Source organism: Austrofundulus limnaeus, unplaced genomic scaffold (assembly GCF_001266775.1).
Source record: "Austrofundulus limnaeus strain Quisiro unplaced genomic scaffold, Austrofundulus_limnaeus-1.0 Scaffold50, whole genome shotgun sequence".
NCBI classification, from domain to species: Eukaryota; Metazoa; Chordata; class Actinopteri; order Cyprinodontiformes; family Rivulidae; genus Austrofundulus; species Austrofundulus limnaeus.
The window spans coordinates 577,342-592,952 of record NW_013952452.1 but is presented as its reverse complement, the minus strand read 5'-3'; the positions used below and the strand labels follow the sequence as shown (position 1 = coordinate 592,952).

Here is a 15,611-nt window from a genome sequence, read left to right as displayed (position 1 = left end):
CTTCTCTATAGCCGAGAGTCCAGACCCTCGTATGAAGCAAAGTGAAGGACAAGGGTCTGGTTTTTACCAGGCTAGTTTAGTTGTAGTTTTTAAGATAAATACGCAAAACAAAAGTGGAATCCTAGATCACTGGAGACACGTCACAGAAAAAAAAGCTGCTAAGTCGCTAACGTGGTGCTTTACTGAGGCCTGTATTCTTCTGTTAATGACTTATTCACCTCCAATATTCACATGTTCAGCTACCTCAACATGGAATTAACAGTCTTTATCTAAGGCTATGATTATAACAGAATTTACATTAGGATTGTTTTTTGTGTTTGAAATGATGAGAGTAACTCAGTTAGAGAAAAAGTAATGAGAAATAAAATTTCAGGACAATTGTTTGCCTATGTTTTTCTTTTCCTTAAGAAACAATAGAATAACCTTGTAGTGTCTGCAAACTGGCACCATTCATTCTTTTCACTCAGCTCAGTCATTATATTCTGTGTAATTAGTGTTGATCTGAAGCATGTTCACAGCAATTTGCCATTATAAYGAGCACCATATGGATGTGATTGGGTTGTCTTCAGACGGAGCGGTTAGATACATCACGTCTGCAATTTTAGATTTCGCCTGTTTAACAGGTGCCTAAAAATGGTGGATTTTAAAGCTGTTAGGAATATTGAGCATATTTCTGTTTTTAGTTTAAATCTGATGTAGCCTTAAAGTCTGTTTTTCTTCCGATTGCCAAAAGCCATAAAAAAGGCAGGTACTTTCCAAAGTGTTGGCTATGCAGCCTAGAAAGCAGAGTTTCACAAAAAAAAAACCTCTGGGAAATAAATGCTCAGTGCAAACCAAAAGGATCCAAGTAATACATCTTGGTAAAAAGCTCTCGYCTGATCTATCTTTATGATGTGTGAGTTGCATACCTTTACTCCAGAGGATGTGTAGGTGGTCCTTATCAAGGGGCTGGTTCAGAATGATCAGACAGATCTTCTGTGTCCCTGATGTAGCAAAAAGAAAAGAAAATAACTGCAGACACATGAGATAGATTCGAACAGCAAAATGCTGCCACAACAGAACAAATTATTTGCAACACACACCTTTTAAAAACAGTTTGTAGCGCTGCATGGGCATTACAGGAAAAGTACAGAAATCTGCAATGCTGAGGTTATATTTCTCCACATAAACACATCAAACAGGGTTTTTAAAAAAGACCTCCAAGCCAGATTTAATTTCATCCAAATTCTAAATTTAATCCAATTATSATGCAACTGGTTTGTTCGGTTTCAAGCACCTCAGGCATTGTTAAAAAAAGCTCAAACAATAATGTCACTAAACAACCTTCACTCTCCTTGACCAGACTCACAATCACTACTCAAGTTTTTATAATTTCTCAAAAAAAAAGAAAGAAAAGAAAAGAAAAAGGGAAACCAATGCAAAAATTTAATCTATTTCTATTTGAATACCTTGACCTTGTTGCGCTGCGGCTGTGACTACTTGACAAAGAATGAAAAAACGTATATCCAGGATGTGTCATCCTCATCTCTTTCCTGTCAGTGTTCCTCCTTGTTTCTTTGTCAAATTCTCCATCTCATAGCTCAGCATTTTATAAGCCTATTTATCCATTCCCCCCGCCCCCACCCCATCAATCTGCTTTTAGCTTTTCTTTTGCTCCGCTGCTAATGTGAATCCCCCGGCTAATACTTTTAGAATCATAATTTATCTATCTGCAGGAAATGGAAATAAAAAGAAAAGCCTGCGTTTATTGACAACGTAAAAGCAGGGCTGTTARAAAAGCCTTAAAGAGACCAAATATGAAAGCACACCCTCTTTTCCCTTTTTTTATTTTGCCTCCAAACTTTTCATTGCTTATTCATTTATCTTTTCCCTCTCATGTCTGCCCTTATGAAAGAGTTTTCATCAATTTTTTTTAAAGTTCAATACAAAACTCTAAAATGTCATATCCAAATGTAAGCAACACATTACAATTACTCTTCCTGGAGCTGTGTTTATTTAAAATTTCTACACAATATGGAATATCTTTAAAAGATTGTTTTCTAGTGAACTGTTTGCTACTGGTATAGAAGAGGAGAGGGGGAAAAATACATATAAAACATTATTTAGCTTTCCTGAACTTCTCATAGAAAAAGCATTCAGAGAAAAAAAAAACACTCCTTTTTGGATTTATCCCCTCAGGTGTGAGGAGCACATCTTAGCCTGGCTGAAAAACTTGGAGAGTTAAAGATAAAACATTCTTTGGGTTTGTGACTTTGTTGCAGAGGTGAGCCTCATATGGTTATAAAGTTCACATCACTGGAAGGTCACTTCAGATATAAAAGTCAACCCCACTTGAGGATGGTGAAAGAAAGAGAATACAAGAAAAGGAGACATAAAGGCAAAAGAGAAAGCAAGGAGGACACCGGGAGGGAGGGAGGGGTGGGGCAGGAGGAGAAAGAGGAAGAGACGATTTGTCAATCTTGTCTCTTAATTGGCTGAAGTGCTCAGAGAACAAAAGACAAAGTCAACCAACCATGACTTGTCGGATAACCCCTTTGTCACACAAACACTCACTCGCCGCACACATACACAAACACACATGCACGAGGAGATGTGTGGCCTTTCTTGCACTCTTTTCAAAGAAATGTCACCTTGGGATTCTTTTAAAAGTACCAAACAAGCATAAATACCAGAAGCCCAAGCATGCACAGACATACTAAACACAAGAACATAAGCTAACATACAGATGCTCTCAAAATAGGCAAAAATATACTTCAACTATGTTTGAGAATAGGAATGCATGATAAATTAGCATTAACATCAGTATCAGCTGATGTTGGTCATTTTTTTAGAATATCTGTATCGGCCCCATAAGTAAAACTGGCCAATATAAACATCCGATATTGATTTCCCACTTTTTAGCTTTGTGTTTCTGTTTTGGGAGGGGAGATGGAGTGGTATTTGGATGATCATGATTGTGATATTGCTGTGCAGCCAGGAATAACTGAAGTATAGAGTCATGTCAGTGGTCTGGTCATTTTTTGTTTTTACGGTACCAAAAAAAAGACGCAAGTGTTTTTGTGCGTATATAAATAATTTGCGTGTTTGTGTAATATTGGTTATCGGCCATAACAGCAATTGTAGTGGTCACCTCAAGTGGAATATAAAAAGAAAACTGTCTTTGGCCTCAGGCCTCGGACGGGCCCTTTAAAGAGACAGAACTCTGTTCCGGTTAAACTGGATCTCGACCATAATAGGCCATCTTAACTATAAAGACACATTCTGTTTTTCTTAATCAGATAATAAACAGAATAATCTTCTTTTTATTTGATTTATTTTTCTCTTAACTAAGAGTTATTACGCATTTTGATAATCAGAGACTGTTTATCAGAGTTACAGAAGAAAGTGGGACAAACTCCTGTCCCTAACTGTGATTCAGAATTATAACAGTGTAAGAGAACATAAAAAGAGTGTTGTTACAATGTTTTATTGTGCTTTGATGTAAATCACTGCTTTTATTGAACTGTAAACAACAGTAATATGATTATAGATTTTTCTTCAAGAAATTTCTCATTTAACTAAACTAATTAACATGTTTTAAGTTTATTAAGAAACAGAAATGTTTTTATTTGTCTGAGTAATCATCATAAAATGTTTTTTGAGTTAAAACCAGGCTTTCTGCTCAATATAACAGTGATTCATTCTTTCAGTCAAATCAGAGAAGCTGTGAGATTCAGTTTAACTGGAACAGAGTTCTGTCTCTTTAAAGGGCCCGTCCAAAGCATGAGGTCAAAGACAGTGTTCTTGTTTATATTCCACTTGAGGTGACCACTACACAATAACAATAATCGGCTAAAATTTTCATATTGGTGCATCCCTAGCTGAGAATTAAAGCAATATATCTACAAAATGCAGATTTTGGCTCAAAACAGGACTAAAGAACAAACCTACTGTTTCCAGCCATAATGTCTGCCCTGCAGTAAGGCGATACCATGGACGTGTAGTAAAATATTAGACCAGCTTTCTTTCAAGGATGAACTATGTAATTACATCTACGTACAGTGTTTTGCAAAAGTATTCATACCCCTTGAACTTTTCCATATTTTGTCACATTACAACCACAAACATAAATATATTTCACTGGAATTTAATGTGAAAGACCAACACAAAGTGGTATACAATTGTGAAGTGGAAGCAAAATTTTACATGAATCAAAACATTTTTTACAAATAAAAAACTGAAAAGTGCGACGTGCAAAAGTATTCAGCCCCCTTTTCCCTGAGTGCAACCAATTGCATTCAGAAGTTGCCTGATGACTGCTAATGACTCAAAAGGGTCCACCTGTGTGTAATCTAATCTCAGTACAAATACAGCTGCTCCGTGACGGCCTCAGATGTTGGTTAAGAGAATAYTGGGGAGCAAACAGCATCATGAAGTCCAAAGAACACACCAGACAGGTTAGGAATATGGTTTTGGAGAAGTTTAAAGCAGGCTTAGGTTATAAAAAGATTTCCCAAGCTTTGAACATCTCACGGAGCACTGTTCAATCCATCATCCGGAAATGGAAAGAGTATGGCACCACAGTAAACCTGCCAAGACAAGGCCGTCCACCTAAACTTACAGGCCGAACAAGGAGATCACTGATCAGAGAGGCAGCCAAGAGGCCCATGGTGACTCTGGATGAAATGCAGAGAGCCACAGCTCAGGTGGGGGAAACTGTCCACAGGACAACAATTAGTCGTGCACTACACAAATGTGGTCTTTATGGAAGAGTGGCAAGGAGAAAGCCATTGTTAAAAGAAAACCATAAGAAGTCCCGTTTGCAGTTTGCCAGAAGCCATGTTGAGGACACAGCAAACATGTGGAAGAAGGTGCTTTGGTCAGACGAGACCAAAATTGAACTTTTTGGCCACAATGCAAAACGCTATGTGTGGCGGAGAAAGAACACTGCACATCACTCTGAAAACACCATCCCCACTGTCAAATATGGTGGTGGCAGCATCATGCTCTGGGGGTGCTTCTCTTCAGCAGGGACCGGGAAGTTGGTCAAAGTTGATGGGAAGATGGATGGAGCCAAATACAGGGCAATCTTGGAAGAAAACCTGTTGGAGTCAGCAAAAGATTTGAGACTGGGGCGGAGGTTCACCTTCCGGCAGGACAACGACCCTAAACATAAAGCCAAAGCTACAATGGAGTGGTTTAAAAAAAAGAATATTCATGTGTTAGAATGGCCCAGTCAAAGTCCAGACCTAAACCCAATTGAGAATTTGTGGCAAGATCTCAAAACTGCTGTTCACAAACGCTCTCCATCCAATCTGACTGAGCTTGAGCTGTTTTGCAAGGAGGAATGGGCAAGAATTGCAGTCACTAGATGTGCAAAGCTGGTGGAGACATACCCTAAAAGACTTGCAGCTGTAATTGCAGCAAAAGGTGGCTCCACAAAGTATTGACTCAGGGGGGCTGAATAATTTTGCACATCGCACTTWTCAGTTTTTTATTTGTAAAAAATGTTTTGATTCATGTAAAATTTTGCTTCCACTTCACAATTGTATACCACTTTGTGTTGGTCTTTCACATTAAATTCCACTGAAATATATTTATTTTGTGGTTGTAATGTGACAAAATATGGAAAAGTTCAAGGGGTATGAATACTTTTGCAAACCACTGTACCTACAAAATGCAGATTTTGGCTCAAAACAGGACTAAAGAACAAACCTACTGTTTCCAGCCATTATGTCTGCCCTGCAGTAAGGCGGTACCATGGACGTGTAGTAAAATATTAGACCAGATTTCTTTCAAGGATGAACTATGTAATTACATCTAAATGTGTCACTTCAATCCTTTACTTGTGGAAAACTCCATTTGCAGATGAAAAATGGCAAACTGAGATATCTGTTTCCATTATGACACAAGTATTTCACAAGATCTGATTGTTTATTAAAGCTTGTCAAAGTAAATACTAATTGAAAGCATTTTGTAATAGAGTTGTTATAGTGTGTATAATCCTCTGATTCTATAGAGCAGGGGTGGGCAATCCTGGTTCTCGAGGGCCAAAGCCCTGCATGTTTCACCATTTTCCCTGCTCCATCACACCTGATTAAATCATTGAATTACCTCTTCCAAGTTCTGCAGAAGTCTGATAATCACCCATTTGTTCAAATCAGGTGTGTTGGAGCAGAGAAACAAGTAAAAYATGCAGGACTGCGGCCCTCGAGGAGTGCCCATCCCCTGCTAAAGAGAGATGTTCCTGGACAAAAACGAWACGTGAACTGTTTTCTCACCAGGTCCAGAGCAAAGTCAGACCCTGGAAATGAAATAGTGAATGTCAACATACCATCAGAATTTAGTCAGAAACATTTACTTTTAACGTTCACATGTTCTCTGTTTCTGCTTAGAAAAGGGTAACTGTGCAAACCAGGGGATCTGAAAATACAGACATCTAGGGGCTGTTTTTATACTCCCCTCTGAGAGTCTAGATAAGCACTTCCTGCAAGAGRTAAAACCGAGCAACCCATAAAAACCATTTATTTCAAATTGATCTTGTGTGTTTTAATACACTGTGGATTTTTGAAGAGGGAACTTCGGTGATGCCGAGGATCTTGAGCAAATTCTTCACTTTTAGTGGCAAATAACAAACCTATCAACAAACTCAAATCAACAAGTGTGTGAGCGCTTAGGTTTACTCTTCTCCACGCATTTAGATGAATATTTATTCACCCAGTGAGATCTTTTGACTCAACCTCAGTCTTGTGAGCAGAGCTAAAACATTTAAGAAAGCACAAGATTCAATGGATGCTTCAAAACTGCTGACAGCTTTTTAAGAGTGCATCTCTGACCTTTGTTGAAGTTACCAATTTCCCAGGATTTCTGTTAATGCTTGAACAAATTATGTTCATGTGTGGGAATGTCAGTTATACAAACATATACAAACACTCACCAAGTCGACACTCTTCTCACATCACACCTTTATTTCCTCAGGTGCCAAAGGAAAAAAAAACTCATTAACTGATAACATGGCACCATAAAACGAAGAGACGGAAAAAACACAGCAAGTTTTTCAGAGGGAAAGAGAGAAACATATAGGACTGTAATTAATGTCGACATTGCCCATTTCCCCTCATCATGTTGTGCAGAAATCAGAGACTATACTATGAACAAGTTTTATTCTTGGCCACTAACAAAACTGGAGAGATAGCAGGCRGACTCAATGTGAACATCCATTAAATGCAACAGTTTTCAGTTTTAAGCTCCGTATTTTATACCTTTTTCTATCCAATGTGAAAAGTCTTTTTTTTTCTATCCAGTGTGAAAAGTCTAAATCGACATTTAACCTGAGCAAAAATAAATAAATAAAATAAAAAAATCTCCTTTCCTTTTGTTGAGTCAACAGGGACATCTCTTTCATTGAAATATACTGTATAACCTTGTGAGGCAGAAACATTTGTTATCTAACTCAAAAATGAGTTCCTTATCAAATAAATCTGAAACATTACACAGAAACAACACACGCAGTTCTAAGTTTTATCTAAGAGACAGAGAAAACTGCAGGTGCCCTTCTGCTCCACACGCAGAAGTTTTTGTACAATCTTCTTGACCTTTAGTCTAAGTAAAACCTGTCCTTAGGCTCATATAAACACACATACACACACAAAGCAACAGGGAGTTCACTTACACCTTGTACTCAGAACAGAAGTTCAAGGCAGATATCAGCGTCCTCAGCAGACCTGCAGGGCAGCAGGAAGGTTTCCGTCTTAAACCCTCTGAAGGTTTAATTACAAACTCAGTTTAAAATCTGAGGAACCTTCGAAACATACGTTTTATGTCGAAGTACAGCCTGACTGTGATTTTCAAACATTCAAAGTCTTCCAAACAGATTTTGTTCTATGTTGGGGAACAAAGAYATTTGATTTTTGAAAGAATGTCATTACTTTTTGCAAATAAATCATAACCACCACCATATTACCTGCTAATTATGATTAGAGTTTTAGTTTTGGAAAAGCTAACTAACCTCAACATTCATAGGAGAAAAACTCTAAAATACATGGTACATTTATGCAAAAAGAGCAGATGATAGATTGTAAGGATGTGGAGATTTGTGTTGTTTGAAAGAGTATACCTGATGGTAGTAAACAGTCCAGAGGTGTCCACTCATCACTCATGGTTCAGATTTACAGGAGCTTGTCTTCAATTCAGCCAAATTACACGGAGCTGAGAGAAAACAGAGCATGCATTACTTTTCTTACTTTGGTTTTAAATGTTTTAAAGCACTTTTAATAYGTAAAATGTTAAATCAAATTAATTACAAGCACTATTAATAAAACATTACAACTAACAACCTAACTAACTGTAAATAGTTCATATCAGTTCATTATTATCAGAGTTTCTGAATGATCTAATGGTCATGTTAGGATAAAACTTTTAGTTTTGTGACTCTATAAGAGAGCAGAACAAAAGGCTAAACTTTAAAAATGTAATATCTTATCAGATTTTCCCAAATATCGATGTATCATTTATGTTTTGTACAGTTTTAGAGTCAGCTAAGGTGCCATGAAAAAGGTCTGGGCACCCAAGGAAATCTAAGCTCACATAAAACTTGCCAAGGTCTCAGGCTGTGATTTTTATGCTGAGGTGTGTTCAAACTTAACAGCAGAGAAAGGTTTTGATAAAAAAATTTTAAAACCTTATGAATACACCTTAAACCTTGTCTTAACAAGAAGAAAATACATGAGGAAACTGACCCAAGAACTGTTCACATGGTTGCTAAAAAAATCATTCTTAAAGAAGTGTATAATAGATTACTTACACTCTCTCATAATATGTATGAATATATACATTTGCATAGATACATATACTGGGGTGCAACAATACATGTACCCATAGCGAACCATTCAATATACTGCTTTAGATTCAATACACACTTGTATCGAACAATACAGATTTTTTAAAATTATTTGGAGTTTGTCGCTGCTGGCCCCGGGGGCTATGCGTGTGGTCGCTGGGGGGACTCTCCCAGTTCTCCCCTATGGTCTGATGGGTGGGTGGGCTGATCTTCCCGTGCGGGTGCCCCTTGGGGATCTGCGCTCGGGATCYCTCTCGGGCCCTTGGGCTCTGGTCTTCCCTATGTCTGCCTCGTGTCTTGGGGTTTGGGTCTCCGGTCCTCCACAGTCACTATTAAATATTCCATTGGAGAAATCTTGTATACAGCGGGTAAAATAAGTATTGAACACGTCAACATTTTTCTCAGTAAATATATTACTAGAGGTGCTAATGACATGAAATTTTCACCAGATGTCAGTAACAACCCAAGTGATCCATACATACAAAGAAATCAAACCATAAATATCCAGAACTGAAGTTATTTGTAATAATGTGGAATGGCACAGGGAAAAAGTATTGAACACATGAAGAAAGGAGGTGTAAAAAGGCATGGAAAGCCAAGACACCAGCTGAACTCTCTCAGTAATTAGAAAGCAAGCCTGCCCCTTGTCAGTGCAAATTAATATCAGCTGGTTCAGTTCCAAATGATGGCCAGGTATCACACAAGAACCATCTGATGATGGGTAAAAGTAAAGAGCTCTCTCAAGACCTTCACAGCCTTATTGTTGCAAAAGCATAATGATGGCATCGGTTACAGAAGAATGTCTAAACTTCTGAAGGTTCCAGTGAGCACTGTTGGGGCCATAATTCAGAAGTGGAAAGAACATCATTTCACCATAAACCAACGACCAGGTGCTCCTCGCAAGATTTCTGACATAGGAGTGAAAAGAATTACCAGAAGAGTTGTCCAAGAGCCAAGGACCACTTGTGGAGAGCTTCAGAAAGACCTGGAATTAGCAGGTACGTTTGTTTCAAAGAAAACAATAAGTAATGCACTGAACCACCATGGCCTGTATGCACGCTCACCACGCAAGACTCCACTGCTGAAGAAACAGCATGTTGAAGCTCCTTTAAAGTTTGCTGCACAACATTTAAACCAGCCTGTGTAATACTGGGAGAATATAGTCTGGTCAGATGAGACCAACATTGAACTGTTTGGATGCCAGAATACACATCATGTTTGGAGGTCAAATGGCACTGCACACCAGCCCAAAAACACCATACCAACAGTGAAGTTTGGAGGTGGGAACATCATGGTGTGGGGCTGTTTTTCAGCATATGGTACTGGCAAACTTCAAATAATTGAAGGAAGAATGAGTGGAAAAATGTACAGAGACATTCTTGATAAAAATCTGCTTCCATCTACCAGGATGATGAAGATGAAACGTGGCTGGACATTTCAGCAAGACAATGAGCCCAAACACAAAGTCAAGGAAACTCTCAGTTGGTTTCAGAGAAAGAAACTAAAGCTGCTGGAATGGCCCAGCCAATCACCTGACCTGAATCCAACAGAAAATCTATGGAAAGAACTAAAGATCAGAGTTCATAGAAGAGGTCCACGAAACCTTCAAGATTTGAAGACTGTTTGTGGAAGAATGGGCCAAAATCACACCTGAGCAATGCATGCCACTAGTTTCTCCATACAGGAGGCGTCTTGAAGCTGTCATTGACAACAAGGGCTTTTGTACAAAGTATTAGATAAATTTCAGTAAGTGTGTTCAATACTTTTTCCCTGTGCCATTCCACATTATTACAAATAACTTCATTTCTGGACATTTATGGTTTGATTTCTTTGTAWGTATGGATCACTTGGGTTGTTACCAACATCTGGTGAAAATTTCATGTCATTAGCACCTCTAGTAATATATTTACTGAGAAAAATGTTGACATGTTCAATACTTATTTTACCCGCTGTTTACACGCATGTTCACAACCGCTCACAAACATAAAAAGTAACTTAACCTGAGCTACACTTTTAACAGAAGCTCATATTTCTCTACATTAATGTAGGGCTAAAAAACTGAGCGTACTCAGTGAATTTAAGTTGATCTAAAATAAACGAGATCATTTATTTACCGAATCAAAACAAAATCACGAATGTACAGCTTACTGTGAGATTAATTTCCTATAAAAATTTTAACAGCAAACTTTTAGGTTTAGATGTTAATAAACCATTTGTTTGCAGCACTTTTTCTTAAGTTTTGGCAAGGCAGGTTTAAGAGGAAAGAAAGGTGGAGGAAGAGGATTAGTTAGTTTTAACTTTATCCTTTAAAGAATGTGGATATTAACCAGAAAGGGCAGAAGTCTCTCAACGGATCCAGCCAGACCTCAGATTGCTACGCTCAGCAACAAACAGCCATTATCTTGACTGGGGATAKTGTCACCCACCACGGCTCAAGTCTGGGGAAAGATCGTCCAATTGGTGAAGAACTTCTCGGAACCTCATCCAGTCAGACACTTTCGAGGTGTGTTTACATTACTCCTTCAGCGTCTTCTGGGCCGCTTTCAATCGAAGACTAGAGACGAGGCGCTTCTCTGTATCCTTCTCAAAAATAGAAAACTTCCACCATGGAAGTTTCAAAACAAAAGTTTCTCTGTGAAATTTGGTAAGCTCAAAATAATAGACGAGACCAAGTGATGGTCTGTCCAGGCTGAGAGGCTTTGACTCAATGGACTAAACCTCAGCAAAATGCTGGTTCTCCTCCTCGGAGGGCCAGCTGCGTCCTCGTGAAGCACGAGTGTGTTCGCTTTCCAACTCAGCTGACTGACTGTTAGTTCAGAGACGTTAGTTTAAAAAGATGGGAATTGTTATTGAAGGACTGCCAGGTGTTGTTTTACTTAAATAAAATTGTTGACATCTGCACAGTCTGTTCTGACCTGCTCTCTGCTGACAGCACTTTAAAGAACACAAAGAATGATTTACTGAAAACTTAAAAATTAATAATTTCATTTAAAAACATTCATTATGACGATTCAGACAAAAATAACTATAAAATGTTTCATAATACAAATTTTAGTTAAGTAAAATATTTAAACTTAAATATCTATAATCAATTACTGTAGTTTCACAGTTAAAGTCCAAGCAGTGATTTACATCAAAGCACAATAAAACATTGTAATAACATTATTTTTGTTTTCTTTTTGTATACATTGATACAATTATGAATAAAAAGAAGATTATCCTGTTTATTATCTGATTAATTAAAAAAACGTATCTTTGAAAACATGTTATGGCTGGAACAGGAGGCCTTCTGAGACCGAGGTCAAAGACAGGTGGATCTGTTTATTCCACCTCGAGGTGACCACTACAATAATAATCACTGACAGGCATTTCTTTTCCCACCTACAATTACTTACGGGTAAGTTTCTCAAGTACGGGTAAGTGGAAACTTTCTAATTAATAACAAAGGTAACGAAACCACAAGGAGTTAAACTCTTTGTAATGTGATCACTTTTATTAAGAACTCTGTGTATTCTCATTTTTCTGTCACTGGTGTTCCCCAGAATTAATAATAAAAAAAAATTTAAGTGTGTAGGCTGTGACKAAAACGCATTGCTTAAAAAAACGTTATTTGAAATCAGTTGCAGCAGCGATTAGTCTTTCATGTGATAAATATTCATTTAGTCTMCTCATTTTTAGTTTTAATACATGTGCATGCATTGTTGTTTTTTATGCTTGTCATGTGAAAGGCATTTGCTTTATTTAGGCCTACCATTTCTTGTAAGGAGTTTTAGTTATTTGCTGTTTTTCATGCCAGAGTTTTAGACCAAGTATGCAGAAAAATGATCAAGTTAAATCCATTTTGATCTTTAAAATAATGTYATCCACAGACTCGTGCAATATTTCAAGCTGTCACACAGATTATATATTGTGAATAACACTCAGCTAAAACCAAACCAAAGTTTATATCAATGTACACCATGTAAAACTGACTGAATTTGAGTTGAGTTAGTGTTTGCTTTTAATTAAAGTAAAAAAAATATATATCTTGTGCAGTCTTTTAGTACTCAGAAAAAAGGTTGTGGTTAAGTCTCAGCTACTTCCACTCAAAACTGTAGGTCATTAACAGTAAAACTGACTGAGTTAAAGCCATCTGTGTGTTTTATAAGATCAGTTAGCTGTAGCAGCCATCTTGATTCGGATTGACTCCAAAAGGTAATCCGTTGTAAAAGGACATCTAATTAGTATTTCCTGCAAGTTTCATTAAAATATGTTCTGTCATTCAAGAGATATTTTGCTAACAGSCAGGCGCACGAACACACGAGTAAGCATAAAAAGTTTAAAGCTGCACTGTCTCTTTTTTTTTTTTTTTAGGGATTACTGTTAACACGTATCATTACGTTGAAAAAAATTATGTACTTGGATACATGTTTAAAAAAAGGAGACTTTTTTTTTCACAGTTTGTGTGGCCACTGTCCTGAGCTGTTAATCCTAAACAACCGAACAATCCGAGTCACACATTAAAAACTGGACTGCCTCACTGACTGTGTGACGACCACTTCTTTCATTTTAATACACTCCAAACACACAGCTGCGTGTAAACACTACGAGAACGGCATACAATTGATCATTTCGGACTGTCCGCCAATAATAAAGCCATTTTTAATGTAAAACACACTTRATGAAATTTCTGCCATACTTACAMATTCAAGCGAGATCCGCCTTTATTATTGTAAACAGTCAACGAGAGCGCAAAGAGCTGCACCAGCAAAACGAAAGAGCCGCTTTGACTCGCTGGCGACACCTAGCGTCTGGAGGTATCTGCACAGTCGGTCCAGACAGGGTTTCTTTCTCATTGCTAGTACGAGTTCTTGACTTTCAAAAAAGAAAGAAAGAAAGAAGTAAGTTAAAAAATGACCTAATGAAAGTAAATATAGTCTACTTCTATTTTTTATTCAAACTCCCTTGTGATAAAATGTGCTGAACTGATAAAAATGAGCAAAAACATGAAAAGTTCACATTTAAACTGATGTATATTAACAAAGTACATTTAGTTATTCGTTACAGTACTTATGTATTTTTTTTTATTTTGAAGGTCTGTATTTTACCAAGTATTTTTTATTGTAACTTTTGCTTTTATTGTTCTATTTAATTACAGTTCTAGTTCTTTACTATAAAATGTATAATTTGGTTATAAGCTGCAAATTTAAACATGACCCGAGCTTAACATGAAAGGAATTGTTCATGCACTAAGAAATGAAGTGTTGAATTTACTTAACTCTGTTATGTCAACGGGTTCCTCTAAGCAAATTGAACAATTTGCATGTTCTTTAAAAAAAATGTGCAAATTGTTTAACATTCACTCAGCTCAGTTTAGTGAAGTAAACACTTTATTTTTTAGAATGAATGTAAAAGTATTTTTACTGTATTGTGAGCAGTTTTATGACTTTCATTTAAATACTTGTCTTATTAGTGCAATTCATTTTTACCGAAGTCCTTTTCTGTTAAGGTTTTATTTTTACTTGGTTATTTTTTTTACAAGTACTTTATACAGCTCTGCTTAAATTACCATTTTTTAACAAACATGGGTCANTCCGAGTCACACATTAAAAACTGGACTGCCTCACTGACTGTGTGACGACCACTTCTTTCATTTTAATACACTCCAAACACACAGCTGCGTGTAAACACTACGAGAACGGCATACAATTGATCATTTCGGACTGTCCGCCAATAATAAAGCCATTTTTAATGTAAAACACACTTRATGAAATTTCTGCCATACTTACAMATTCAAGCGAGATCCGCCTTTATTATTGTAAACAGTCAACGAGAGCGCAAAGAGCTGCACCAGCAAAACGAAAGAGCCGCTTTGACTCGCTGGCGACACCTAGCGTCTGGAGGTATCTGCACAGTCGGTCCAGACAGGGTTTCTTTCTCATTGCTAGTACGAGTTCTTGACTTTCAAAAAAGAAAGAAAGAAAGAAGTAAGTTAAAAAATGACCTAATGAAAGTAAATATAGTCTACTTCTATTTTTTATTCAAACTCCCTTGTGATAAAATGTGCTGAACTGATAAAAATGAGCAAAAACATGAAAAGTTCACATTTAAACTGATGTATATTAACAAAGTACATTTAGTTATTCGTTACAGTACTTATGTATTTTTTTTTATTTTGAAGGTCTGTATTTTACCAAGTATTTTTTATTGTAACTTTTGCTTTTATTGTTCTATTTAATTACAGTTCTAGTTCTTTACTATAAAATGTATAATTTGGTTATAAGCTGCAAATTTAAACATGACCCGAGCTTAACATGAAAGGAATTGTTCATGCACTAAGAAATGAAGTGTTGAATTTACTTAACTCTGTTATGTCAACGGGTTCCTCTAAGCAAATTGAACAATTTGCATGTTCTTTAAAAAAAATGTGCAAATTGTTTAACATTCACTCAGCTCAGTTTAGTGAAGTAAACACTTTATTTTTTAGAATGAATGTAAAAGTATTTTTACTGTATTGTGAGCAGTTTTATGACTTTCATTTAAATACTTGTCTTATTAGTGCAATTCATTTTTACCGAAGTCMTTTTCTGTTAAGGTTTTATTTTTACTTGGTTATTTTTTTTACAAGTACTTTATACAGCTCTGCTTAAATTACCATTTTTTAACAAACATGGGTCAGAGTCACACACGAGGATCCTTCTATAGTAGCAGGCATYTTATATGTAATTCTAATGAGCTTAATTGAGCGTTTTTGGTTAGTCAATTACCTGCTTCATTGATCCAGCTCTACAAGAGGTGTAGCAGATTCTGTCTT

The 15,611-nt window shown here is 36.9% G+C and overlaps 1 protein-coding gene across 4 annotated transcripts in view; it reads right to left on the bottom strand.

Annotated features, from left to right (window-relative positions):
- Positions 1 to 8,187, bottom strand: part of tpk1 (thiamin pyrophosphokinase 1) — an 83,582-nt gene extending 75,395 nt beyond the window's left edge. For all 4 annotated transcript variants that reach the window (XM_014008449.1, XM_014008450.1, XM_014008452.1 and 1 more), the window contains exons 1-2: positions 8,096 to 8,187; positions 909 to 983 (exon numbers count right to left, since the gene is read on the bottom strand). In XM_014008449.1, coding sequence (XP_013863903.1) covers positions 909 to 983; positions 8,096 to 8,138 — 118 coding nt within the window. In that variant the 5' untranslated portion in view covers positions 8,139 to 8,187. The remainder of the gene's footprint in view (positions 1 to 908; positions 984 to 8,095) is intronic.
- Positions 8,188 to 15,611: the final 7,424 nt, after the last annotated feature.